Genomic DNA, 27,454 nt, shown 5'->3' on the forward strand with positions numbered 1-27,454 from the left:
AAAGTCATGCATTTGTGCTGAAGCCAAAACAGTGACAGCTGGAAATGTCAATGGAAATAACATCAGAAGGACCATGCAGTGTAACTCAGTACTTCTTTTTTCACAGTTTTCAACCTACCTGTACTTCTTACTTGCCTCTTTCACATATTCCACGTGATTAGTTAATACACTGGAGTAGCCAAGGCTGCTCATTAAGGTGTAGCTGGAGGAAGTGTGAGGTACTTCACAAAGTTCTAGAAGTTATTGATTCTCAGAGTCATTTAAACAAATCCTGTCTTTTCTGCATTAAAACACGGGAGCAAACATGAAGTTACCACTTGTCAGCTGAAGGGCAGTAACTCTTCTTAAGCTATACATGCTATTCCACAATGTCAGAAACACAATGCAAGAACACTGTGTATGCTCACTGTCCTGAAAATGCAAAAAGTAGGCCCCTGTCAGAAAAGTTACCTCACCAGCTACTGCAAACTTCTCAGACACTTCACTGAAAACTATTCCAGTATGTTGTATGGGACAACTGGACAGCCATGCAGAGTATCACAGTGGTGAGGGGTTCCAAACTTCCACACTATACCAGCTCATCTTAAGCTGAATGCCTGGAAGATTTCAAATAAGCAGAAAAGGTTAATAGGTTGAAAGATAGGTAGGTAAATAAATAAATAAATAAATAGCAGACCAAACACCATTAGATTTCATTTCTATATTTCAGTAAAACCTACTTGAATACACTTTGAAACAAGAGTACAACAAAATAGAATATACTTCAAATGTTGAATATACAAACTATTATAGTTCATTCTGAACACTGGTACTTCCCTCTTAACTTCAACTAAAAAAAAAAAAATTAAAAAAAATAATTTTACAGGTTTAGAACTACCTGACAAAAGCTCATGCTAGGCGTGACCTTTTTGAGTGACAGAGTAGAGCTGAAACTGAAATGTATGCAGGGATGTCAAGGCTAAGTGAGAGCCACAGGCATGTTACAGCAGAAGGCAGAAAGCCTGCTGCTATTTTGTCCACAATTAAGAAATTTTAGACAGAATTTTAACTACCATACAAAATATGTTACATGGAATTCTATAACAATACTGTGCTAGGTACAAGGTTTTTTAAAAAATTTGTTTTTAATAAAAAAGCTTTACACAAACAAGCCATTAGCTTATTTCAAGAAAGATAACTGAAAATCAGTCTAAGGCTTTTTCATTTTGAATCTGCTGAAGCTGTATGATAAAAAAAAAAAAAAATCCCTCTAGGTCTCTGTCTTCTTTTAGAAGCTCTTTAATCTTCTCCTTTATTTCACATTCTACAATACCTAATAGCAGAGTTTTTCACATAGCACCAGTTGAGTACTGTGGGCACACAGTAGTAATTGCTGGTATGCATCTAAAATGCATCAAATTTGCCATCTGTAACAATGAGACCTTCCTCTCCCACTGAAACCTAACGACCAAGGCAAACCTCTCACACCACTCTTTTAGTGTTCCAGGTCTTAGTGTAACTTGGTAGCGTAGTGAACTGTTTGGTCCCTTTCCAGTTCCCTCTATCTTTCCTTCTCCACAGGTTCAGCTGTTTCCCAACTGGAAGAGGCAGTTTTTGTCAGCATATCAATGTGGTTCAATTCCCACTGAAACACGGGAAGGTAAGATTTTGTTTGTTTGTTTCCAGTAAGTCTTCAACAAAATGCAGGTTTGTTAACATTTCCAAAGGCTCCTTTTTCGACTGGGGCGATCATCCACTTCCCTCCCCGATTGTGTCAGTATGTTCAAAACCGTAACAGTCTAGAAGTCTATGCTGAAGCAACCTGTTCTTCACTTCTCACACGTGATGATTCCTTCTGTTTTTATTGTTACAGGCAGGGCAATAGCTGAGGGGGTGCTAACTACTACTACGTGGGTCACAGTCTTGCCTCCATCTGCCGGCTTCTCGTCTTTGACCAGCTGCAGGGTTTTCACTTCGCGCTCCTGTTTTAAAGCCGCCGTGTCTGATTTAACTTCTGGGCTTTTTATAACCGCACTGATCACCCTGGGAGGAGTCTGGCCAGATGCCTGCTGGGCAGGCACTGATAGTCTCATTACTGGTGTCCCATGAGCTATAGAGACTGGGGTTAGTGCTCTGACAGCCAGCGGGGTTCCCACGATGTTAATACCTCCTGACCCAGACAGGCCTGTTTTTGTCTGTAACTGACACTGCGTGAGCTGGGTGGCAGGGATGGTAATGATTTTGGCAGGCTGCATGGTGATTTTGTCTCCGTTCTCAGCAGAGGTTGGCATGACAGTAGGGATTGTCTGGATTACTACCTTTGGAGTTGTGGCTGTCGTGGGACTCGTGTTGGTTATTAGCGGTGACCCTGCGTTCACTGACTGCACTGCCACAGTTGAGATTTTCTGTCCCAGAGAGGTCATCACAACAGGCACTTGCATTGCCACACGTACAGTCCTGCCAAACAGAGAAGGATAGAGTCACACAATCGTTTTGGTTGGAAAAGACCTCTAAGATCATTGAGTCCAACCATCCACCTAACCCCACCATGGCCACTAAACCACATCCCAAAGTGCCATGCCCACACATGTCTTGAACACCTCCAGGGACAGTGACTCCACCAGCTCCCTGGGTAACCTGTTCCAATGCCTGACCTCTCTTTCAAGTCAGAAGTCAGGGCACCATCCAAGAAGACAACAGCAACAGACAAATCCAGGATACACAAACTTCTAATTGGTTATTTTACACCAAATCAAACAAAAAAAACCCAAACCTTTTGCACAGCAACCAACGGAACCTTGGAAATTTAACAGCACTCATACCTCTTTTTTTTTTTTTTTTTTCCCCTCTCCCTCTCTCCACATAGTTCTGAAATAAGCAAAGGGCAAGCATGCTGACAGCTGGCTAATACAGACCTGGGAGCTGTCGTTGCTGGGACAGTAGTAGTGGTAGTTGAGGGACGAGATGATGATGTGTCATGTGCTGGTGAGGCAATGTTCACAACTCTGGTGACTGCTTTTTCTGATCTAGTACAGCTTAACTGAGAGGAGTTTTTTCCTCCACGTGCAGAGGTTGCTGCTTTTAAAAGGTTTTCTGCAGATAAAGACACTCTTTCCAATGACTTTTCATCTGTAGGCATTGACAAGTCTTCATTGCAGGACTCACTTTTGTCATCATCTATGACAACTATGTTTTTTGGCATCTCCTTAAACTGATATACAAGCCTCTGTCCCTCAACTTTTGCAAGGATTCCTCTTTGATAGTAGTATCTGCAAGGAAAGTACAATTAAGTAACCAATATTGCGACAGATTTTGAAGAAAACCTCATTCTATGCTAACAAGAAAATCTGATGTACAATGTCAGAAGGTATGGCAAGAAGCTGGCAGAGCATAGTGGCAAAGTATCTGAAGGATCTAGCTAAAAAAAAAATCTGACCTTTGAAATGCACCACCTCAGGAATTAACTTGCAAATTAACTGGTAACCTAAAAAGCAATAGGAACTGCAAAGCTCTGATGCTTTTAAAAAGGCTAAGTCAGTAAGAAGGCAAAGCTTTTAAAACTTCAGAACTATTAAATTTCTACAGGCAAAACTAAGAATCAGATTTTAAATTACAGTAATTAGCTTAAGGATGTCAGAGTTTTACCTCAGAGCTCGTCCCATAGTCTCATAGTTCATGTCAGGTTTGTTTTTGTGTTTTCCCCACAGTTTGGAGACAGCTTTCGAGTCCACAAGTTTGAAGATTCCCTTCTCTCGCTGAGTCCATTTAATATATCGAGGACAAGTGTTTTTGTCCTGGAGAAGGTCCAGAAGGAACTCCCACAGATACGTTGTATTTCCTAAAATCAGAAGACATTTAAACACTAGAAACCCACTTCTGAAGATAACAGAAAGTTCTCCATATATAGGTAACTCTGAATGACCTGCATTACCAGCAAATGTTACCCAGTGGATGGTATGCTATGCAAGCTGCACATATTCATTTTTTTCTCTTTAGTAGAGCTTCTATAAATATTTACATTCTGCAAGGAGCTAATCCAAGTGATCTGCTATATAGCACAGGAGCCTGTTTGATCCACCACCCCTTCTCAGTTCCTGAGAAGTGTGGGAGAGCATCTGTTCAGCAGAACAAGAACTCTGAATTTTCTTCTCGTGTCTGCTTCAAGAGGGCATGGAACTAACAGACGAGGATAAAAAGAAGGAATTTTTAAAAGACATAAAACTTTCCATGACAAATCATCTGAACTGTGCTAAGTTTGTAACAAAACCTTCTGGATCTGTCCAGGACCTCACACCTCTCTCTGACAGCCCCATGTTCTGACCCTTCCCAAATTATATTTCGGAGTGACCAAGGTCCTTCTAGGTGCAAAGCCAGTCCAACTTCTTGCTGCCACTACGGCATAAATCCCATGCCCCCTTCTGTCATTAGGGGGATGCAAAATGAAGTCAGCCTAAGAAGAGATTACTGTATTTCTCGATATTCAAGAGGTGTACCACTGGAGAAGCTCCAGGAGAGGGGTTTATGACAGTAAGTATCAGGACAGTATAAAAGATAACATGAGGGTTGTCTGCGCTCTCTAATGCTTTCACCTAGGAAAAGGTGAAGAGGAATCTCCAATTCCTCCTGAATAATAAACTGAAGGGCACAATTAAATCAGCACCACAAAATATCAGGAATGCAGCAAGCAAAGGGGACCTACATGACCAAGAAGTCCCTTCCAAATGTGCTGTTCTCCTCCATGACTTAACCTTGCTGAGAAATTATTTCCTTGTTTTCCAAAACCGCAATGCATTAAAAAGGCAACTAAACCACAAAATCTAAACCAGTATCATCTTCCAGTTTATAAACAGCTATAGAGAGAAATCAGCACTACAGACAGGAACTAGAAGAGACAGAAATACAGGCCTCCTTTATCTGTTAATCGTGCAGCAAACTAGAAACTGGGACACTGTACAAGTACCATTTAGAGAATGGAAAGCTGTAACAGTGAAATCAAAATTAGAAAGAAAGCCAAGAGTTAAAAATACTCAAAAAAGAAATTCCACAAGATGTACTTTAAGTACAGCAGATGCAAATCTCTCTTCTTCACTGAAGTCCACTTCTACACCCAAATCCCAAGACAGCAAAAGTACCCAGCACAGGGCAGTTTAATGACTGCTTGCAGTGGTTTTTATGAGCTAACATTTGCACATCAATCCCATTCTTCCATGCCCAGGACTGACAAATGTAGAAATCACATAAACAGCAGATATCTTGCTTCCAAACAAATCCCAACAGTGGAGCTGGCCACTCCACACTCTATACTTTGTGGTATGCTGCCACAAAGTCACTAAACTTGGTTTCTCCTCACCATAGCAACACCTCCAAACAATTTTCAGTGCAGCAAGTGGGGAAGAGATACACATTTTTCACCTGTAACCAGGGGAAGAGCAGTTAACACTGTATGCCAACCCAAAGGTGAGCAAAGGTCCTAGTCTGTCTCGCAGCTGAATGAAAAGCAGAGGCTTGGAGTCCAGGAAAGAAATTTATCAGGGGAAACACTAGGAGAGTATGATTCTCCAGCAAAAAATCCTTCACTCAACCAGTAAAACAGATCATCATTTGGTTTCTCCCTGAAGCCAAACTGAATCTATTAGTCTGGCAACATATGCCCACTGAAGTTTGTGAATCAACTAAGAAAACGTATTTTCAACCATCACCATTATAAATGCCCATAAGCTGCTTCCACTTGAGAAGAAGCCATTCAGCAGCAGCTGAACAAATGATGTGTCTAGCAGTAAGTTAACACACAACACAAAAGGCAGTAGAAGTTAATAAACACAAAGCAAAGGAAATGAGAAAAATATCATAAAGCCTATTAACTGCAGAGTGTATTACAGAGCACATGGACACATCCTTGTGCTAGATCTTGTACAACAAAAATCTCAAGACATTGAATAAAATTAAAACTCTAGCCAAGTCAGTACAAACTCATCCACCGAACCTTTACAGATCTGTGTATTTCCTGTGACCAACACAATCCAAACAGGGCTGCATAATTTTAAATACTTCATAAATGGAAAAATGTACCTTTGCCTTCTCTAGGTTTCTTCTTTATACCTAGATCTGGAGAGCCATCAGATAGACCTGATTGTTGCGTCTTCGGTTTACGGCCAGCTGCACATAAAACATGAGTGAAAAACAGTCTTTACCATCTGCTGAATCAAAGTTTGTCTTCACTGAAAGAAACAGTTCATGCTTTTATTTTCCTCTGCCATAGCTATGGATAAACTTAAACTCTTAGATTACTACTGCTGCACACCCAGTTTAATTCTTCAGTTGGCTGGACATTTCATAGGCAGGTGTAACTCAATTTCAGACAAGTTAATGGCAGGTGATGTAAGAACCATCTGTATTTAGTAGAAGTTCCATTCATTTGCTTTCCTTTAGTCCAGTCTGGTTTACTCTGAAATGTTATTATTTCTTCAGCTGCTTTGTTTTTGGGTTTCTAGTATAGGTGTCGATCAAAGCATCAGTTCTCCTAAGAAGCATTACTACTGAAACCACAACCAATCATTTCCACCTTGCACCTGCCCATCAAAAGCTGGAGACAAAGGCTTGCCCTGGGCACATGAGTGCTGCCACAGGGAATGGGGTACGGCAGAGCGTCAGGATAGCCACAAAGCTGCAGGCAGCTCTGGGCACTGCTGGGAGCCCTACCTGCCCCACAGAGCCCCCAGCTGCCCACACAGGGCTGCCCTGCCCAGGCTTGCTACACGCTGGCAGGGCTCCCAGCACCTCCTCCTACCCCTCACCTGCCCTGCCAGAAGCCTCAGGAGGGGACTCCTTCCTCAGCAGACTGAGTTGCCAGCCTTCCTGTGCCAGGGAAACCCTCCCCCAGCATGACCTGCAGCTTCTTCATCCTTTCACACTTCAGTGACCTTTTCACTCAACATAAACAGGCCCAAGCAGGGAAGAAGATCACACCCCACAGCAGCTGGCTGTAAACAATCCATGCTTCTGCCTTTGGTTAAAGGCAAGCAGCAACAATTAACTCTCCTACCTCAGGTGCAAGAGCATGCTATTTTGCTGATGAGCAATGCTCTTCATTAAACACTGAATTTGAATTGGCATTAATTATGAAGTGCAAAGTTATGGCTCTCTAACTACGGCAGGAATTTGGACTCTGCCACAGGAAAAAAAAATATTTACCTTCATAAAATGTCAGAACTTCCTGAGCACAGCCCTTTAACACAATGTGCCCAGTAATGACCATTCATTCAAACAGACAGTGGAATATATAGAAATTGTTTAAATCCAGTGTATGACTACAGCTATGGAAAAGCTTTAATCATTATTTGCCTGCTTATGTAATTTACAGTGGAGTTACAGTAACCTGTTATATGTGTGTTTACTAAAACTAAAATTGATAGAGCTTAGATTGGGATCACTTTATCACTACCACTGCATTTTGATTACTCTAAATTACAAGTAAATATTTCATCTTAGCATCTCTGGAAGCTCTAATTGCACAATATTGCTCATTATGTGATCTGTTTTGCTGTCTGTAAAACTGCTGAGAGACACCTCACCAGCTTGACACTTAGAACTTGGTAGCTTGACACTTAGAACTGGAATGCTGTTCTGAACACTTTCTCCACAAGACAAGACAATCAGGCAAAAAAAAATACTTCTCTCTCACAGGGAAAGAAGGTCTTGTACTGATTTTGTAAACTGATTTATGGTTTTCTAAGTCAGTATCTACCCTGACACTTTACTGGAAGAACTCCAAGTCTACCTGCTCTCCAAATGTATTTTAGGCACCAATGGTTACCTACACAAGTCCTTTTTGAATCTCTCTCCACCCTTCTTCCACTTCATAAACTGTTCTTAAAAACACAACAAAGACATCATTTTCCTGTATGGCTTGGCAAAACCCTTTCTCATGCTACTTTTCTTCTTGTTGCAGATTCTTTCTCCAAGAACTCATATCAGCAATCAGGTCATCTAACCCATCTCCACCAACCATCAACCGAGATATTGGTGCAGATGCACAACAGAAAGACATTTCTGAGATTGCTCCAAAGAGCCACAGACCTTTTTTCTTCTTCATTGGTTCATGGATGTCAGGGGAAGCTGGTACAGGAGATGCATCCATTGGTTCAGACTCCTCAGTTGACACCTCCACCACAGTTTCTGTGATCACATCAGGTCTCATGGCTGCATGGATGAATTCTGGGGTTGACACACAAGGAGGGACAAAAACTTCCACTATGAGGTGAGGGGAAAAAAAAGCATCTGATGAAGTTTCTACCTGATTTATGTACCTTAAATTAAATTATTTCCAACCAAGCATATCCCAACAGCCTGTCACCTACAAAATCAATCCAATTCCCAAAAACGTGCATGGTTGCCAATAGTGTTAGGCACAAGGCAATTATCACAGCAAAACTCTTTAGAACTAAACTCAACTTTAAATGAAACAAATTAGAGCTTAACTGCTGATCCTTATTTCAGTCTCCATTTCCTGTTCTGTAGCTTTTGTGCTTCACTTTGACCATCATTTCATCCAACATACATGAAACTTCAGAAGGAACACCATGTTGAAGTAACCATCAAGTTTTGTTGTTTTTTTAAACTGGCAACACTGTGCAACACAGTGTATTCAGAAAAGCAGTTAAAATACTTTCCCTTAAAGTAACTCTTTATTTTAGCAATTTAAAATGTGCAACTCAGAATAGCTGGGGTTAGAGGTGACCTTTGGAAGGCACCTGGTCTAACACCCTGCTCAAACAAGGCCACCTAGAGCCTGCTGCCCAGGACCATGTCCAGACAGCTTCAGAGTAACTCCAAAGATTGGAGGCTCAACAGCCTCTCTCGCAACCTGTACCACTGAAAAAGTATTTCCTGATGTTCCAGTGGAAAAGTTCATTTTAAATGTGTAGCTACTCAAGTCTCTGCTCAACAAACTCTCTCAGATAAATAATTTTATCTGTAGGTATGCTTGTCACAGAGTGGAGAAATCAGGTAAAAACTCAAAACAACTCAGTCATTTTGAAATAAGCAAGCAAATGTTCTAAAGAGCACACAGGTCCCCACAGAAGCAGGTTTCCCAATTTGCTTGTTTAACTAATTAGTGGAAGGAGAAATGGCTGACAGACCAGAAAATGCAGTTGACATACCAGGACTCCTGGCATCTCTCAGGCAGGTAGGAGACTCCATATGAAGCAAGGCCTCTGCAGCTTCAATTGTTTTATCTGTGCAGTGCACATTGCTTCCATGAACTGATGCCTCCACTGTAGAAAGACAGAAAAAAAAATTACTGAGATTACTGCTACAAGTCCACTTGTATTGCTCTACAATCCATCTTAAGCATGAAAATCCCAAAATTGTCAAGTGTCTTCACACCTTTGACACCTTCCTCTCAATAGAAATGTTTAGGGAAGACACGAGACAAGTAGAACCAATACTGTCACTTCTTTAAAATAGATTTCTAGTTTGCAACCAAGCTCCTCATTTCTATGAGGTGTTCAAGAGCTTGCAGAAGCAGACTTCTGGGATTTGTCTTCTGCCTTCTAGTCACTCAGAACAAATCAGATTGCAAGGAGGATGATTATAAACTAACACAGCAGAGCAGGGTAGGACTATCTCAAACTATCCTCCTATTAAAATCTAAAGATCAACTCTCTTCAAATTTTCCATGTATTTGGATAAACACATATATATAAATATGGTATTAGTCTGTGAAACAAATATACCCAGTTTCATTTTATGACATTAAATGACATTTGGTTTAGCCAGCTTGGTTGTTAAAAAACCAAACAGAAATGTAACAATATGCAGTGTTGTTTTTTTAAGTGATAACTAAGGGAAGAAAGTAAAAAAAAAACCAAACTTTTTTTCTAAGTTATGAAAGTTGATACAAACTAAATCATTAATCAAAAATAATTTCAAGTAACTTGAAGACCTTTACATTCAATACAGCACAGACCACAGCAACTTGAACACAGGAGCAACATTACCCCTCTCTCCCCCCAACTAATCAATTAGGACAACAACCCCATTCAAGGCCAGCTCTATTCCTCACCCTTGCAATGGTTTTTAAAAGCAGTGACTGCAGAAGCACCTGTTGCACATCATCCACACACTCCCTAAGGTACGCCAGCACTCTCCAGTTGCTCTTTCCATTTATGGCCATCTGCTCAAAGCTGAACTGCTCCAGCAAGGCAGCCAGCAGCCCAGGAAATCTATCTTTAGAGTAAGCAGGGTCACCTATCTCCAGCGTCACAGAACTAAAGAGGATTCAGTCATAATTCTCTATGAGAATTCCAAGGCACTGAAAGGGTCTAAGAAACAAAGTTTTAACGAGAAGCAGAGTTGCTTCTGACTTCAGGAAGCTCTAGATACAAACAGATTCATGCCAGCACATTGGGGAAAAAAAAAAAAAAAAAACACTTTCCAGTGTACTGCAGTTTATTTAAAGACAAGGACTAAGAGATTGAAAAACCTACTAGCCAGCAGATTGAACACATAAACCAGAAGTTGAAAGTGAATTAAATCTGGAAGACACATAAATGAAAAACTCTGGGCAACAAGACTGTCTCTCTGAACCATCCCAGCTTCCCACTTCCTGGCTGTCTGTTGGATTCCCTCCACAGCCCTCTCTTGGGATACTATTTAAGGAGCTTTATCTTTTTGGAATAGCAGATGCCTGAAAAAGCTGACATTCCACTACCACTCCACCTCAGGCTAGGAACAACAAAAGCCTACCTGACACTAAAGGCTAGGGTCTCTATTGCACACTGACACTTGAACCAGAGGCAATCAGCAGGAGTTTTACAGGGTGAGCTCTCTCCCCAGCTGCAGGTCCTGCGTGCTCCCTGTGCTCAGGCAGCTGCTGTTTCTTTCTCAAGCAGCAGTTTGGAAGTGCCCCGAGTGGGAGGCTGAACACCTGACCTGAAACTGAGTGACCCTGAAGGAAACTCTATCTAAACATTTTTCTTTCATAAGAGGAGCACAGAAATTGAAGGCTAACCTTCCTCTCTTTCTTTCTCATCTACCAGATAGAACTTTCCACCAATCATCAAAATACAGGAACAATGTACAGCCAGTCATTACAAATTCATTAATTCCACATCAATACTGAAACTATGAAGTCTAAATCTGCATTTTTAATACATTATTACTGAAAAGCATGAAAAAATATTTAAGGCAGGTCAGCAAAGCTTTTCCACCCGCCCATCTACTCTGCAGCAAAGAGCTGTAAAATTTTCAGTTCTATTTCTGCTGGTTGGGACAACTAGTTAGTTTGCCTCTGTGCAGGTATCAGGTTCACTATATAAACTTCTATAAAGAAACTCAAGAGCTGCTGAATCTCAATTGTAAGAGGGTACCAAATCAGCTTTATGAAACCATCTACTTCTCAACGCTTAAAAGCATACAGAAATTTCCTATTTTTGTATCCAAAGTATTTCCTACAGGGAATAGATTAGATGCACCATAAATGAGAGGTACTTAGAAAGGAGCAGGACAAGGCAAAAAAAAAAAAAAAAAGCAGCAAACAACCAAACCAACAGCTGAAAGCCATCTTTGTACCTTTCCAGTACTAAGGCATTCTTCTGAGAGGATAGAGTGGAAGGGAAGAAAAGGCAGTGTCGTGTACACCCACTCCCCCCATATTAGGGACTAAGACTGCAGTACCATAACAGCAGAGTGAAGGAGCAAGGAAGACACCCAAACTCTGCCCTAAGTAACCCTTCTATTTCCATTAGAAATAGCACAATCTACTCTCCAAAGCCTCTGACATTTGAAAATACACGCTTAATACGTGGGTCTTTTCCAACATGAGTTACTTAGGGCTCAAGTAAAACTGCCACCTAAAAAACATCAAGCAAAAAATAGCAACACTTCTGGCTTTGGCTGGAGCAACACACATGCTGTCTGTCCATCACAGCAGTTAACAAACTAACACAGCCAAAATGACATCTATTAAAATACTTACTAAACTGAGCGCTATTACCAAATTTGAAGTCTTCTCAGCTAGCTACAGTCTCCTTCAACCTCAGAAGCATTTGCCTATGCAGTAAGCAGAAGAGATTTTCAGTTGTGCTCAGGTAAGGCACCACCACATTTGGAATAGGAAAGTGCAAATTTATCTCTCAACATGGATTTTACATAAAACGTCTTTTTGACACAGTAGAAAACGTCTAGCAGAAGACACCAAGTCAGAATGCTCAGCCAGGAGGCATGACACTGATGAAATTACAGCTAGAAAAGCTATGCCAGAAGATGAAGTGGGGCAGCAGGTTCTCTCAGAGAGGGGATGGGACAAGAGAAAACCAGAACCAGGCAGCTGTTCCTGCAGATGATTAGATCCAATGTCATCAACTAAACCATGCTTGTATCACACTTGCTGGCACTTCTCACAATAAAGACAAGGGGCAAAAAGCAAACCAAAGGAGTAGAATTCTGCAGTTAAAAAAGCCAACTTTAGTCAAAAGCCATCACCACAGAGAATCACTGGCAGTTACTTACTGTACAGTACCTTTCAGGCTTGTATAGCTCATGTCATGGCAAACATTATCATCATAGCAACCTTAATCTCAGTACATCCAAGGTTGTTATACACAAGTGCAGTACCACAGTGGGCAGAAAAAATTCTAACCAAAGAATGATGCGTATGACCCTTTTCTTTTACAATCCTTAATTGTCTATTATATTTATCCTACCAATTGTGGTACCACTGTGCACACATACAAAACAACAAAGCAAAAACTGCATTAAGTAAAAAACTTAGGATGTAGCTCTGGTAGCTCATATATTCCTTTCAGGAAGGCCATCACTTGCCCAAAAGAAGCTTAAATAGGTGGAAATAAATTTTCCAGACTTTACTAACTGATTAACATGAGAACTGCCCTTTAGCAATTTAGAACACAGCAGAGCTAAGAGCACCTTTATCTTTTGTTCTTTTAAACCAAATCTCATCTTAATGCTTTTAAGAAGAAATTTGATTGCTTGACAATGTATTTTCAAATAGTTCATTAAAAAAGTTTCTGGTCTGCTTTCAGAAAAAAAAAATCCTTGAAAATAATTTCAGTTTTTAAAACCTAAACAGTTAACAAGGCTGGTTGATGCCTATCTTCACAGCTGACCTAATGCCTTCTATCTCCACCTTCCAAACAAACAGTTTGGACAGTAGATTGTTCAATGCTCTCAACAGCTGCTACAAAACTCCAAACTTGGTAATTAAGTCTGACAGGGCTGTACTTTAGCTTTACAGAAGAGAATTCTAGCAACACATCCATTTTTTAATAACGTCTCCTATTTTAATATATAAAAAGAGTAACAAAATTAATTAAAGCAAAGTGATGAGAGACAAATAATGGCCTGACATTTTCAAATGGTACTTCTAGGACCTGTGACACAGCTGCCTTCTCTTTATCTGAAGAGCTATCAGTGTCTGCACTTGCAAGGTCAACACTTAACTGTAGCACCTGATTTACAATAGCTTATCCTTTAAAACTATCGGGCAACTAAAGCAACACTTTAATGAAGAACTCACAATTCCAAGCATGTAACTCAATCAAGAGTGACTACACATATGCTAACAGAGCTCATTAAAGTTTATTGGTGTTCATGTGCTTGTTTTATCTCAGCATTTAGAAGACCACACTAAGCAGCAATGGCAGGTACTAACAGTGCTTAAGCCACGTTTTAATTAAAACCAGCTGAATTGCCCGTATGGGTAATATCCAGAAACCTCTCTGTATGCAACACTTGACTGGAGAAGAAAGCATTTTCAGTTTACTGCTTGTTTTACAGCAGACATTTGTTCAGAAGCTGAAGAACAATTCCTGAGGGGTTTTTAGCATCTCCCTAAGCCTGTCTCTGTTAATTTGAAAGCCTCTCATCTGTGCACAGTTTAAGGATGATCCATAACCCACTGCATACCAGCAATCAATAATGAAGACAAGAACAAGCACCTCAAACCTTTCCTCGTGAGCTGCATGTTATCAGCCCAATATACAGAGAAACATTAGCCACGAAGCCAAATCATATCTTCAAAAAGTCATTTAGAAGTTGTTCTTACAACCAGTAATTAAGATAACCTTAAACAGCAACCATTTTAATCCAGCTTTCTTCCCACAGTTTATCAAACACCCTGAAGTTTTGTCAACACTGAGGCCAGTGAAAGGCAGGGCATAATGAATATAATCCCTCAGGATAAAGGATTCCTCTCTTAAATCCAACATGATACCATCTACATGCATAACTAAGTAAACAGATAGGGTATCCCGATAGTATGATGCTGGGAATACTAGACGTGAGGAGGTATCTGCATACCTCACTGCAATGCAAATATCAAAAAAAGAACAAAGTTGGCTGGGCTAAGGACATCAGAAAGAGCAATACAAAGGTCACTGGTTATTTAGCTAAGGGTTGGCTGACAGGCAAGGTAGTTACAGTGACTTAAGAAGCTACTGACACAATAATCAACTACTAGAACGTTCTCTACCAACAATCAAAAGTAAAAACTAACTGAAATTTCCTGCAGTAGCAAGCCCTGTCAAAATGGGAGATGTGTCCTACTGGCAAAGTGAAGCTATCTCCTCTATCATACACAGGAGAGCAGCTGAATGCTTCTGACATGCTCCACTTCTTCTGTTGTGCACAACAGGCCTCTGCTGATTTGCAGTGGGTTTGTGTGTCTGTGTTTTGTTTCCCCTTGCCTCTAAAAACACCGAGTGTTTTGCCAAGTTAAATAAACCATCATGAAGGTGACCTTTGCCTTCCCCCCCCCACACAGCTTTTTAAAGGGTATCTTATACACTGGTAAATGACACAGCATCAGCACACATTCGTGCTCATACAAACCCACTGCTATGTCGAGGCACAACCAGTGTGAAGGTGTATGCTCAATCAGTTCATGTCAAAACACTGACCACACAACTCATTACTTACAGCATCACACACAACACTGCTGTTTCCAGGGACTACTTTAAAAGGGGGGCTCCACATGTAAAGACAAAAATCAAATCACAGCTGCTATGGCTTCTGTAGAGAAAAGAAGGTTTGCCACAGTGTTTGTGTTCCTGAGTTGTGTAGCCTCCCTCATGTTTTCTCCAGGACTGTACCACACAAATCCCAGAATCATCAGAGCATCCAGTTGTTGGAAGTGGCAATAGATTCAACAAAGCCAGAAAAAAATTATAGAATATTTTTGATTGGAAAAGACCTTTAGCTCATCATGTCCAAACACTATCTAACCCTATCGAGTCTGGTGCTAAACACCTCCAGAGATGGGGATTCAGCCACCTCTCTAAGGGAGCCTGTTCCAGTGTTTGGGAACCGTTTCAGTGAAGATGTTTTTTCCAATATCCAATCTAAACCTGAGGCTATTCCTCTCGAGCTTTCACTCGTTAATAGAGTGAAGAGACCGACAGCCACCTTGCTCCAGCCTCCCTTCAGAGTGAGGTTTCCCCCCAGTTTCCTCTTCTCCAGATTAAACAAGCGAAATTCCCTCAGCTGCTCCTCACCAGCCCTATTCTCCAGACCCTGCACCAACTTCATAGCCGTTCTCTGGATCTGCTCCAGCACCTCTGTATCTTTCTTCTAGTGAGGACCCCAAAATTTGGACTCGTCCCTGTCATGGTGCGGGTAAACGGTCCTGGCCCCAGCAGCGGCTGGTGACGGCAGCAGTGAGCAGCACTCCTGCTGTCTCGCTTTTCCTCCCACCGCTCTGGTCTCGGGATCACCTTTCCCGCCTTCGCAGGCAGCGCGGCCCCGGCCCCAGCACCGGGCCCCGTGGCGACATTCGAGAGGGACGGCGCTGCCACCGTGAGGGGTGGCCACGTGCGGGCCGGCGGCGGCAGCGCCGCTACTTCCGTGTTTACACTCCGCTTCCCTCCAACTCCGTGCGCGCCCCGGCAGCGCCGCGGGGAGCCGTCACTCCGCCGCCCTCCACGCTCCCATTGGCGGCAGCCGCGCCCCGCCCCACCCCGCCGCTCTCCGGCCGCCAACGGCGGCGGCCCCCATTGGCGCGCGGCGGCCGCCACTCCCCCTGCACTCGGGGGGCCCCGGGGAACGCGCCGCTTCCGCTACGCAGCGCGCGTGGGGGAGGGGGAGCCGCCCCCCAACCGCTTCCCCTCTACCAACGGCTCCCCCCGCTTCGTCCCCCGCCCCTCCGGTACCGCACACGTGGGCCGCGGCCCCCGCCCGCGGGCGCCTCCGCCCGCCCCGTCGCCGCAGCCAGCGCAGAGTTTAAAAGGGCACGGGAAGGGGGGTCGGTGGGGCGTACACGCACGGGTGCGCAGCGGCAAGGGACACCGGGCCGCGGCCCTGTGTGCGGCTGCTGCGGCGCTCTGCCTGTCCGTTCAGACAGCGTGGCGACGGGTGCAGGGGAGGGCCGTGCCGGGGGAGGCGGGAGGACAACAATCTCCCACACTTCCTGGTTCTCCCCCGGCCGCGCAAATCCCGCAAAACTCCTCCGTCCGCCGCGCCACAACTTCCCCCGCGCTGGCGGCGGTAGCGGGGCTGCCTGCAGCGTGGGCAGGTGCCGCGCTCCGCCGCCCGCACGCCGGGCCGGCCGCTACCAAGGTGATCACTTCCTGATTGCCCTCCATTGCTTCCCCGCCCGCCGCCTGAGCGCGGCGTGCGCCGCGGCTCTTTACCCTCCCCCGTGCCCGCTCCTGCGCTCCCGCCAGTCCTGCACCCCAACCGGCACGGGGCAGCCGCGCGGGGCAGCTTACCGGCTCGGATGAGGAGGTCGAGCTGGTTCGTGGGCCCCTCATGCACGGACGTCGCCATGTTTACGCTGCCGAAGCGGCTTCACATTGACCGGCGGGCGGACGCGCACCCGCGACGCGCGGGGCCCGGCGGCGAGGCCGGCGAGGCGCGCTCCCGCGGGGCGGTAAAGCAGAGCGGGCGGCGCGGACACCGCCACGGCGCGGCAGCGGCGGCGGGAGCGCTTCCTGCGGGGCGGCGCGGCGCACGCGATCCTTCCGCCGCCGGCCTCAGACAGGAAGTGCCGCGCCGGCACTCGCCGCCGCCGCAGCGCAGGGCCGCCCGCGGGCGGGGGAACCCGCCAGCCGCCCCGGGGCGCAGGTAAGTGGAGGCGCGGCAGAGCCACCCCGCCCTGGCTCCTCGCAAGGCTCCCCGAGGCGAACGCAGGCAAGGACGCATGCAGAGCTGAGCGCAGCCCGTCCCGGCACAGCCCCGAGCAGCAGCAGCCGCCGCCTTCCCCGCATCGCCCCGCTGCCGCGGCCCCTTGTACCCTTGCACCTCCGTGCCCTGCTGACGCTCCCTAACCGCGGCACCCAAAGTGTTCTCGCCACCTACTCTAGTCCCATTTTGTGCAGCAAACTTGAGTCTTTCTGGAATGCAATCCACCTCGTCTACTTGACAAGAGCGGGACCGACTCCAAGGGAATATTAGATGCCTTTTCCAGGTAGCCAGATATGCCATCCTTCACCAAATCTAGCCTCTGAGGTTTTGTAGGGGATGGGGGCAAGTTGCATTGCTTTCTTAATTAAAAAAAAAAAAAATCCACAGCACCACCACTTTTTATGGTTGTGTCCTCTCCCATCCGAAGATCAACTTACTTTGTAACACCAGAGTGTTCCCTGCCACCCTGCAGTTGGGCAGAAGCAACAACTACAAGACCCCAGTCTTTAGGCTTCCCAAAGTGAGTCCTCTGTGCTTATTCTCAGGGTACAATATCAGGGCTGCCTGCAGAGAGCAGCTATGCCAGGGAAAGCAAAGTCTATATGTCCTAGACGGAGATCAGCTGTAGCAGGAACTCCTCCTTTAGCATCACACACACTTGACTATGCCTGTACTGTTAAGAAGACATCAGAAGGATTGTGATGGTTTGAAACTGTCTTTTTAATTTTTCCTTGCAAAGTTCAGAACAGAGAAAGTGAAAGAATGTAAATAAGTCACTATTGGGTGTAAGAAAGCAACCACTTACTGCACCAAGACTTCCCTGCACATAACAGCTTCACAGCTCTGCTAGGAGAAGGTATAGGGCATCAGTTGCATCAATCTGACAATAACGAAATCTTCCTGTCCCTCTCAAGTTTTCAAATTCCTAGGATCTAGGTAATAGGCAAGAGTTAAGAAGCCTATTTCCCCATCACAAAAACTACAAAATAGCATGTGGCGCATCACCTCTTACTGGTGAATTCAGTACCTTCAGCTGTTGACAGCTCATACTCCTACTACAAGTCCCAAGATTTATTAGTGATACAATTTAATTAAGTGTATTTATATACAAAGGCAACCCAGGCATTTTGTAGACTTCTCTTATCTGTTCCTGGCTGTAAGGATTTACATGTATTCACCATCTCGTCAGGTAGCACACAAGCCCTGCCAGCAAGATTGTTGGTTCTCACATTCAAGCCATGACACCTAAGGGTAGCTGTGTGTAAAGTTTTGCCAGCCGAGCTCTTTCCAGACAAGCTCATGGACAAAAAAGGCACTCTCTAGCCAGCTGTGACAGCGCAATGCTCTCTTGCAGATACAGCTCTGCCAGCAGCAGAGTGCTCTTGTGTTATTCAGAGAGGTAGAACAGCAGCGTTAACAAGAATTCCTTCTGTCAGCCTACTCCCGCTAGGGGACTCTGCTGCGTTCTGCAGCCAAAATTTCTCTAGTGGAGGCAAGCCCAAGGACAAGCAAAGGCATTTTAAGTGGGTACACACTTAAATGTGGAATAGAACTTCACAGCCCTTCATTAAAACATCCTCAAGTCGAAGTGGAAACCTCATGCAGTGTAGTTTAGCAACACTGTCGCTGCAGCTTACATACCCAAATAACTGTGTTCATATCACTGTCCTGTATACCTACTGTTGTTAAAAATCAAAGTTTACCCACACTTCTCTTCAAGCAGATGGATCCCAAGCAATAAAACACAGTTTAAAATAGTTTATAGTCAGTTTATATCCAGGTCAAAAGGTACACCAAGATACTAAACCCCTTTGAAGATCCAGACCTGTGTCAACAGTTCATATGTACATACTTTGGAAAATATGCATTCATAGTTTATTGCCTTACTACTCGCTAAGGAATTCGTGAGGATTTTTTACTCACTGCAACTTCCAGTCACAAACTGAAGGGTTTGACTCATATCCAAATTGTTCCCTCTATTCCCTACGGGTAAAATAAAGTTTCGCCTAAGATCTGTGGCCTCCTTGAATAAGTGCATTCAAGTGATCTGCATGTGTAAGTTTTGACAAACACCATGTGTCTGAAATAAAAAAAAAAAAAAGGAGAGTATAAAATGTCAAGCTCTCACTTTAATACCATTTTCTAAGCAGCACTTATTTACTACTGCAAGCACAGACTTAGCACAGTGCTTGCCAATTCAGATCAAATGGACTTGAACAGCTGCACATATTATTCTGATTCTTTGCTCTCTCTGATCCTGTATGGAGAGAGTATCACTGGATGCCCAAGGGATTCCAGTCAGCTGAACAAAGACCAAGCCCAGGCACTTTCAAGATTACAATGCGAGTGCCTAGAATAAATCTGTGAAGTGATCGTTTTGTATAGATCAGCTGGGCACAGGACACGTGTAACATTAAAGCATAACACTGTCTTTGAGGAGGAATGAGATTTCCCCCAAATGTTCTGCAGTTCAGCCTGTCCAAACTCTTAAGATTTGCAGTATTTTCTGCTGAACACTAACTCATTTGTTATGCTAATAAAATCTGACTGTTTCAGGGAAAAACTGAGGAAAGAGGTCAGTGACCATGCCAGCCTTACCTCTGACTACACCATATGAAGACCAGTAATACCAAAGGTGTGAGTCTGTCACAGTCTGCACCTTTAAGTGTGCTCACACCAGCACGTTTTAGCCATATCACAATCTAAGGACAAGATGTGAATCATTTTTTTTTTCACTTGCATAACTAAAATGCAGTGGCTAAGTCTTCACAGTAACATCCTAGAATTTCTCACTTCCAGTTGCAATGAGAGCTGCGAGTTTAGAGGAGATTCCACCTGTACATCTGAAGTCCAACTCATAATGCCCCAGACTAGCAAGCCATTCAATTAGCTTTGTATCAGCCTCAGAAAATAAAACCTAGGCCCCAAATGGGTAGCTAATTAGGCTTTACTACAAAATACTTCCAGTATGAATAGTGCACTGAACACAGCAAGGCAGAAACCTGAAATCCAGAAAGAACTGGACTGTTATGTTGTGTAAAATCTGACCATCTATAGAGCAGCTGCACAGCTCTTTTCATTCATTTCTTAGAAAAGGAAACACCAGCAACAGTGACATAAAATTGAAGTTGCAGCTCAGTTTTGTTTCTGAATTAAGAATTATTGAGAAAAGATGCATAGGCCCTTGGCATAACTGCTCCAGGTGCAATACAACAGCACACACAATGGAACGAGGACCATTTTGTTTCACTGTCATCAATATTTGACTAGGCAGAATTCAATGGATTTCTTGGCAGAGTGAGAATTAGTACCAGTGCAGTAGCATGGTATAAAAATAAAATCAGCTCACATTCAAAGAAAAAAGTCTTAACCCATTAAAGTATTAGAGACATCTAATTCTTCAGCTGAGAAAGTACTGAATGCAAAGTTTTATTTTGCTTTTATCTAGCTAGTGGGCTTCATCTTAGCTCTTTGATCAAGGTGGTACCAACTTAAGCTGAGTTTAATGAAGCTGTTGGAACACCCAAACTCCTGTCTGTAGTCAGCAGACTTCTAAAGCAAACTGCTCTTTACTTTTAAAATCCTCGCTAAGCTGTCAGTGCAAGGAAATGAAATTAAATCAATAGGATATGTCAGCACTATCAAAACATACACCAGATGTTACTGCTAATTTATTTTTTCTAAGAGGCAGTTTAATCAAATAATGTCTGAACAGAATGAATGATAACATTATCTTGTTCACTCCTTACGTATACCTGCCTTAATCAAAGGTCTGAGGTCTTAGTATGTGATATTTAACAACTGATGAAAACTCCTCTGAGATAAACAAAGGAGTTCACAGGCCAGAATTCACATACAAGATGTCAGGAGGAAGCACTTCTAATCACAACGGGGAAAGACATTTAGAGGCAGAAAGAAGAACAGGTAGTAACTAAACACTTTACACAGATGCACAAAGCTGGTTCCCATGGTGGTAATTTAACTAACAAACATGAAATTTCCTCTGTAAAAGAAGATTTGCCTTAAAGTACGTATTTTGTTCATACATTTATTTAAATTAGTGGAGGAGTTAAGCCTGAACTCACTGCTTACTGAATCTCCTCCCTCCTCAGTAAGGATGGCTATCAATTTACATGATAGATGCAACTGAACTTCCTGGTGTAAAAATAATTTAAGATATCATACAGACAAACATACCATCATTGTTGTCTTTGTAGGTCAATGTTTTTCCATTAGATCATAATCTGCATTTTTTCACGCAGATCTTCTACCTCCCTGTGGCAATAACAGTTTTACAATTAAAACAGACTTTCAGCTCACACCACAGGGAGGATTTCTGATGGTACATTGAATTAAAATATGTGGTGACACATCAAATGATCTCTCAGCTTCTTGAAAAGTAGGTTTGTTTCCTCTTTAATCTTAAAGTTGGGAGGAAAAAAAATCCTGACTGTGTATTTGCTGCTTTGATGATTAATCAAAAAAAAAAAAGGGAAAAAATACTATTGATAGAAGTCAGATTCACTGAATCAGTTAACTCACAGTTTACACTGGCAGTATGATTTTGTTTTGCTTCCCATAAGGATCAAGCTTTACTGTACTTACAGCAACATTTGCTTAAGTGCCCACTGTTCAACAAGATTTGTAAACAACAAACAACACAGGTTTTGCAAATTCATCATGAGGTAATAGAGAAGAGAAGAGTACTGGGGCAGGCATAAAACTAATAAAAGAGAGTCCATAAAGTATTATGCAGTTTTAACAACACTGTTACAGATAACTTGGCATTTTAAAAACAGCATTATCCTACTTAAATACTCATCTAATGCCTTATTTGACCAAAAGGCACGTGTGAGATCTGCAGATCATTGCTGTGGTACCTTCAGCACTGCATATGTGGCAAATCCAGAGATTAGATTATCCCATTATAAACCTAGAGATCCATATCATGGGTTCTGTGGCATGCCAGACAAACACAACTATAGAAACTGTTAACTGCAAACTGACTGTTTCTTTAAAGACTATAAAGGTATGTACTCAATAAATCAGCATTTTAAAATGCTCTTCAAATAAATATTCTTATGCCTTGTTTCCTTCTTTCTGCTTTAGCCTGCTTTCTCATTAACATTTACTACAGTACCTTTTAACTCTCCAACATCCAATTGCTTTTTACCCACAGCCCATTTCCCCAACAAAAGGACAAGCACACACTCAGATTCACACTCCTGTAACTCATTGCTAATAAGAGCATGTTATCAAAATAAAGGTTTCTCAGGGCCTTTATGCTTTCTCTCCACTCATTTCACCTCTCTGCATGAGTTAACCAATTCAGAAAGACTCTTGGCTGTACCAAAATGTGTCAGTCAAAACACACGCCCCACCAAACTGCTTCCCTCAAGCACTTCTTTCATCAGCACTAAGACAGAAGATCTGTGTGAGAAACATTACTCGCTGTCATGTGTAACTAAACCATGAAAACCACACTGGATTAATGGTGTATATACTATGTAACTACTAATGGAAACATGGAGTATGGGAACAGGTGTGCAAGAGGAGATCACCTCTCTTCCCAAAGACCTTTTGGAATCACAAACATTCATTAGCCATTTTTTAAATTATTTAATTTTCATTCCTTCTCAACACTACTGTAAATTACACACATCTCAATATGTTTTTTAAAATTTTATATGTTTCTTTACTATTTGAATACATTTTAATATTTTATTATACTAAATTTTTAAGGGCATACTCATGTCAAAATTAATGTGCAATTAAAAGAAAAAACCACAACAAACTAGAAAAGCGCTGCACAAACCACCTGCACTCAAGACACATCCCTTAACACCTCCAGCAACAAACTCAAATTACCACATCAACTGCTCTACAAATTTTAAGACTGTACTTTCAATTATCAAAGCTTAAAAGCAACCACTTCTACTCCTTTGAACAACAGCTTAAAAAAACCAAAACAACAACAAACAAAAAACAAACAACAAATTCCTACGGAAATGCTACAAGTTTTTAATTGTCATTTCCACCTAATTACTGTGGCCAGAAAATGATACTGAAAAACAGGAGTTCACTTGCAGTAGTTCTTTAACTTAACTGTTGTGTTAGCCATTTATCTACCAAAACACTGTTGTTTCATGTTTAAAAATCCAACACTTCTGAATGCAAAAGCCCTCAAAGGATTTCAAATACAAATTCAGCTTCTTGGGAAGAACACCCTCACTTCTCACTGAACTTTAACCTTCATCAAAGCTTTATTGCCAGAGCCAAAAATAAAGAAAGTATTTATTTCATACCCTTTCCTTACATAGATTTGTTGAACTTGTAATTAGCATATTTAATTCAAAACACATTTGGGCAAACTGGAAGTATTCTCCCCAAACCTGCACCATTAGTCCATGCACATCCTATGAAGCTGACACGTGTGATTTTAGATGCAGTGCTCCAGGACACCAACATCCAGATTCAGAAAGATTTGGGCAAACTGGAAGTATTCTCCCCAAACCTGCACCATTAGTCCATGCACATCCTATGAAGCTGACACATGTGATTTTAGATGCAGTGCTCCAGGACCAACATCCAGATTCAGAAAGATTCGGGCAAACTGGAAGTATTCTCCCCAAACCTGCACCATTAGTCCATGCACATCCTATGAAGCTGACACATGTGATTTTAGATGCAGTGCTCCAGGACCAACATCCAGATTCAGAAAGATTTGGGCAAACTGGAAGTATTCTCCCCAAACCTGCACCATTAGTCCATGCACATCCTATGAAGCTGACACGTGTGATTTTAGATGCAGTGCTCCAGGACACCAACATCCAGACACAGAAAGATTTGGGCAAACTGGAAGTATTCTCCCCAAACCTGCACCATTAGTCCATGCACATCCAATGAAGCTGACACATGTGATTTTAGATGCAGTGCTCCAGGACACTAACATCCAGATTCAGAAAGATTTAAGAGCAATTCCATTCGCTGTTTAGGGAGAAATTTGACCTGAAACCTACCTCACCTGATGGGAATGCACATGTATTCACTGGGCTGCAAAGTTAAGCAGTTGAGAGAAGAACCTGTCTCTCAGCTTTGTTTTGCTTGCTTGACACATTCAAAATCCAGCTCTGAATTAGGCAGCCCATGGACAGGAACACGTACCATGTTCTATCTAGCAGCTTCATCCGCTCAGTGCCCAAGAGGACCTGTCCTCCCTCTGCCTGCAGGCCTATGCAGTCACTACCTCAGCACTCATCAGACCCTTGGCTGAGCCCTGTCATCATACAAATCCAGCAGAAAGTTAACTCAAATGCACAGAAGAGCTGAGGCTCTCCTTCCTGTATTTTCTTTCAAAAATCAGCATACTCAAATGACTACAGAAGGTTCTACAAGTACTACAAAGCAAGTGTGAGGGACAGCAGGAACTGCAGCCTGGCAGTCAAATGTCATCAGGCTCCTGCAGGAGCACAACTTTTGTTTCTTCAGTTAAAAAAATGATACCGACCCCCTTAGGAAGTTTAAAGCTCTTCATCATGTTCTTTGGAGAGAACTGGACAAAAAGATACACACTAAGCGCTAAGGTCAGCTGTGTTAATGACAAATCCCTGCTCCTTTTCTCCAGTCTTTATCATAGAGCTGAGTTAACTTCAACCTGTTAGCATTTTAACCAAAAAAGGACAGTCCAACTCCAGTCCCCACAGCCACCACTGCCACTATACCAGCAATAAAACCACTCTTGGACCAAAAAGGCAGAATAGCAAGGGACTGAGGACAGAGCTCAAGCGGAGAGAGAAGAGTTGGAAGAGAAGGCAAACAGTCATACAGTCCATACTGCCAGCTGCCCTGCAGTTATTTGGCTCAAACACATTATAAAACTAAATTCTAACCAGCTTTATAACGCAGCAGATTGTCAAAGAACTCTCAAGTTTAGCTGTGTAGGTGACCCCTTGCAGAAACAGGTAACAAAGACATGAATGAACAGCTGTTTACTTATGAGGGTACACAGGGTTACAATGTAGTACTGTGGACATAAGGTGACATTTCTACCTGCCATGCCCCAAGCCTGTCACCACTGAAACTTAGTAAAAGTAAGTTTAGAGCAAAGAGATGAATTCAGGTCAGGATCTCCATCCTCATGAGAGTAAATACAAAGTCACATTCCTCAGGGACTTCTAAAATTAAGAATATTTCACGAAAAAAATAATATATATAGTAAGTCTACCTGTTTCCACAGTTTCAGTCTCAATTTCTTGTTCCTCTGCTACATCTTGCATCAGGTAAGTCTCATCATCATAAACCAGGACCTGAGCAGCGTATCCCTGTTCTAGTCTGGCACTAGGAACTGGTTCCACAATCACTGCAGGGAATTCAGAGACTGGCTCATTTTCCTATAGAAAGAAAAAAAAACACAAAACAAAAAAAACCCAAACACACTAAATACTGCACTGTTGAACCCTACATCAGTATTTGTCTCTTATGCTCTAACATATTTTATGGAATAATTATAATAATTTTAAAGATTTTAAGGACATTTTCTTCTCAAGAGCTTTAAAAAAAAAAAAAAAAAAAAAAAAGACAGCTTGTCATTTTGTCATTCACCAAAGGGACCTTCCTGAATTTCAAAAGGTATTTTCCTGGCTTTAAGCATTTAACATTTAAAGCATCAGCTTCATGACAATCAGGAGGCTTGCTCTTTTGCAGTATGACATTCAGCTCTGGGAAGTGTTTCTTCTGCCTCTGCTCCACAAAACGTAATCAAGGCTTTGCATATGTACTGCAACATACCTACATCTGACCTATATCTTATGAACACTCATGTTTTAGATTAAGTATGTAAGCTATTACAAAAGAACTGGCTACTTCAAAGCCCATATGTATATCTCTACTTCTTTAAGGATCAAAATGTCTGTAACAGCACATTTAATCTGTTCAAGTGTTGCAGAAGTGGAACCCTGCCAGATTCAAATTGCCAAAAGCTAGAGAATAGTAGAATGTATTTATTATTTGTTGACGAAAATGCAAAATACAAGCAAGTATGTCACATTGGCTAGCAGGGGAAAAAGTCATTGTATTGTTCTGCTTATCTCAACACCTCAAGACACACCTGAGATAAGGATTTTAATTTTGTAAATCCAGTCTACAGTTGTACTGCAGACTTCAAAACCTACTTTTACTTCTCTGTGATAATAAAACCTTCTAATGAAAGATATTTGAAAAATTGGCTGCTCTCTTCCTCCTCACAGAACAAGCCCTAATCCACTTCACATGGCAAGCTCAGAGTGAATCTTTCTTTCAAGCGAAGATAAAAGGTGTAAAGTTTGTTAGCAAATAATGCTATTTATTTTTCTAACCTCTTGATTTTTTATTCCATTGCTGTCAAACTCCAGGCCAGGGCCTCCAGTGTCTATCACTGCTGATGTCATGGTGCATCCCTTGAAGATGATTTGAGAGCTGTTTATCTATCCTGAAGACAGTAATGCCGATAGCATTGATGAGGTTATCGAAGGCTTACATTCACAATCCACTGCTGTTTAACAGCTGGGCAGAGGTGGCTGAAACACAAAACAACTTTAAGTAAGTCTTTTCATAGTTTATATTTCAAAGTCTTACAGCATTTATAAAAACCCCATCTCTGCATCTAAAAAGGTCATCAGCAAGCAAACAGATGTGACAGAATGTGCTGACCCTGGTAAAGTTAACACTGAATACGGCCATGCAACACAGGTTTCACAGTAACTTTTATAACAAATAACAAATACTAAGATAATGCAATTTCAGTTAAATATCACACACTTCTAAAAGCAAGTAGTATTTTTAGGTATTTTCCAGTGATTGAAAGAATAAGTATCTCACTGAGGTCAAGCATCAAACAGTTTTTTGAGATATAGATGTGAGCTAGCATGGCTTTTCTGAAGTTGCTCTTTTCCTATTAAATAGGAGGGTTTTTTTTTAATTATATTTACTTCTTTATTGGTCTAGTTTCACAATAGTTTCACAAAGCTATAGCTTCATAAAGTTTCATAAGTAGTTTCATGAAGCATTCATTGCATATGTATTGCTTTAAAAGTGCAGTATATTTATCCTTCCCACAAATAAATCACAGTGTCACAGTACACTAGAGGTTGGAAGGGACCTCCAGAGATCATCAGGTCCAACCCCCCTGTCAACACAAGATCACCCAGGGTAGTCTGCACAGGAATGCATCTGGACAGGTTTTGAATGCGTCCAGAGAAGGAGACTCCACAAGCCCCATGGGCAGCCTGTCCCAGAGCTCTGTCACCCTCACTGTAAAGAAGTTTCTCCTCATGTTGAGGTGAAATCTTCTATGTTA

General features: G+C 42.4%; 1 protein-coding gene across 7 annotated transcripts; it reads right to left on the bottom strand.

The window, feature by feature from the left end:
• Nucleotides 1–811: 811 nt before the first annotated feature.
• On the bottom strand, nucleotides 812–26,647 carry ELF2 (E74 like ETS transcription factor 2). Of its 7 annotated transcripts, none has more exons than XM_054392457.1 (8): nucleotides 26,475–26,647; nucleotides 25,346–25,511; nucleotides 9,141–9,254; nucleotides 8,056–8,193; nucleotides 6,049–6,135; nucleotides 3,625–3,817; nucleotides 2,895–3,248; nucleotides 812–2,436 (listed from the first exon to the last, which is right to left on the bottom strand). In XM_054392457.1, exons 1-8 carry the CDS (start codon nucleotides 26,544–26,546, stop codon nucleotides 1,809–1,811), a joined length of 1,752 nt encoding a protein of 583 aa, XP_054248432.1. In that variant the 5' UTR covers nucleotides 26,547–26,647; the 3' UTR covers nucleotides 812–1,808. The 7 variants fall into 7 exon arrangements, with proteins under 7 accessions (XP_054248432.1, XP_054248431.1, XP_054248433.1 ...); XM_054392456.1 differs by having other exon boundaries at nucleotides 8,056–8,229; XM_054392458.1 differs by lacking the exon at nucleotides 6,049–6,135 and having other exon boundaries at nucleotides 8,056–8,229.
• Between the last annotated feature and the right edge of the window lie 807 nt (nucleotides 26,648–27,454).

The sequence above is a fragment of the Indicator indicator genome, chromosome 25 (genome assembly GCF_027791375.1).
Source record: "Indicator indicator isolate 239-I01 chromosome 25, UM_Iind_1.1, whole genome shotgun sequence".
Taxonomy (NCBI): Eukaryota; Metazoa; Chordata; class Aves; order Piciformes; family Indicatoridae; genus Indicator; species Indicator indicator.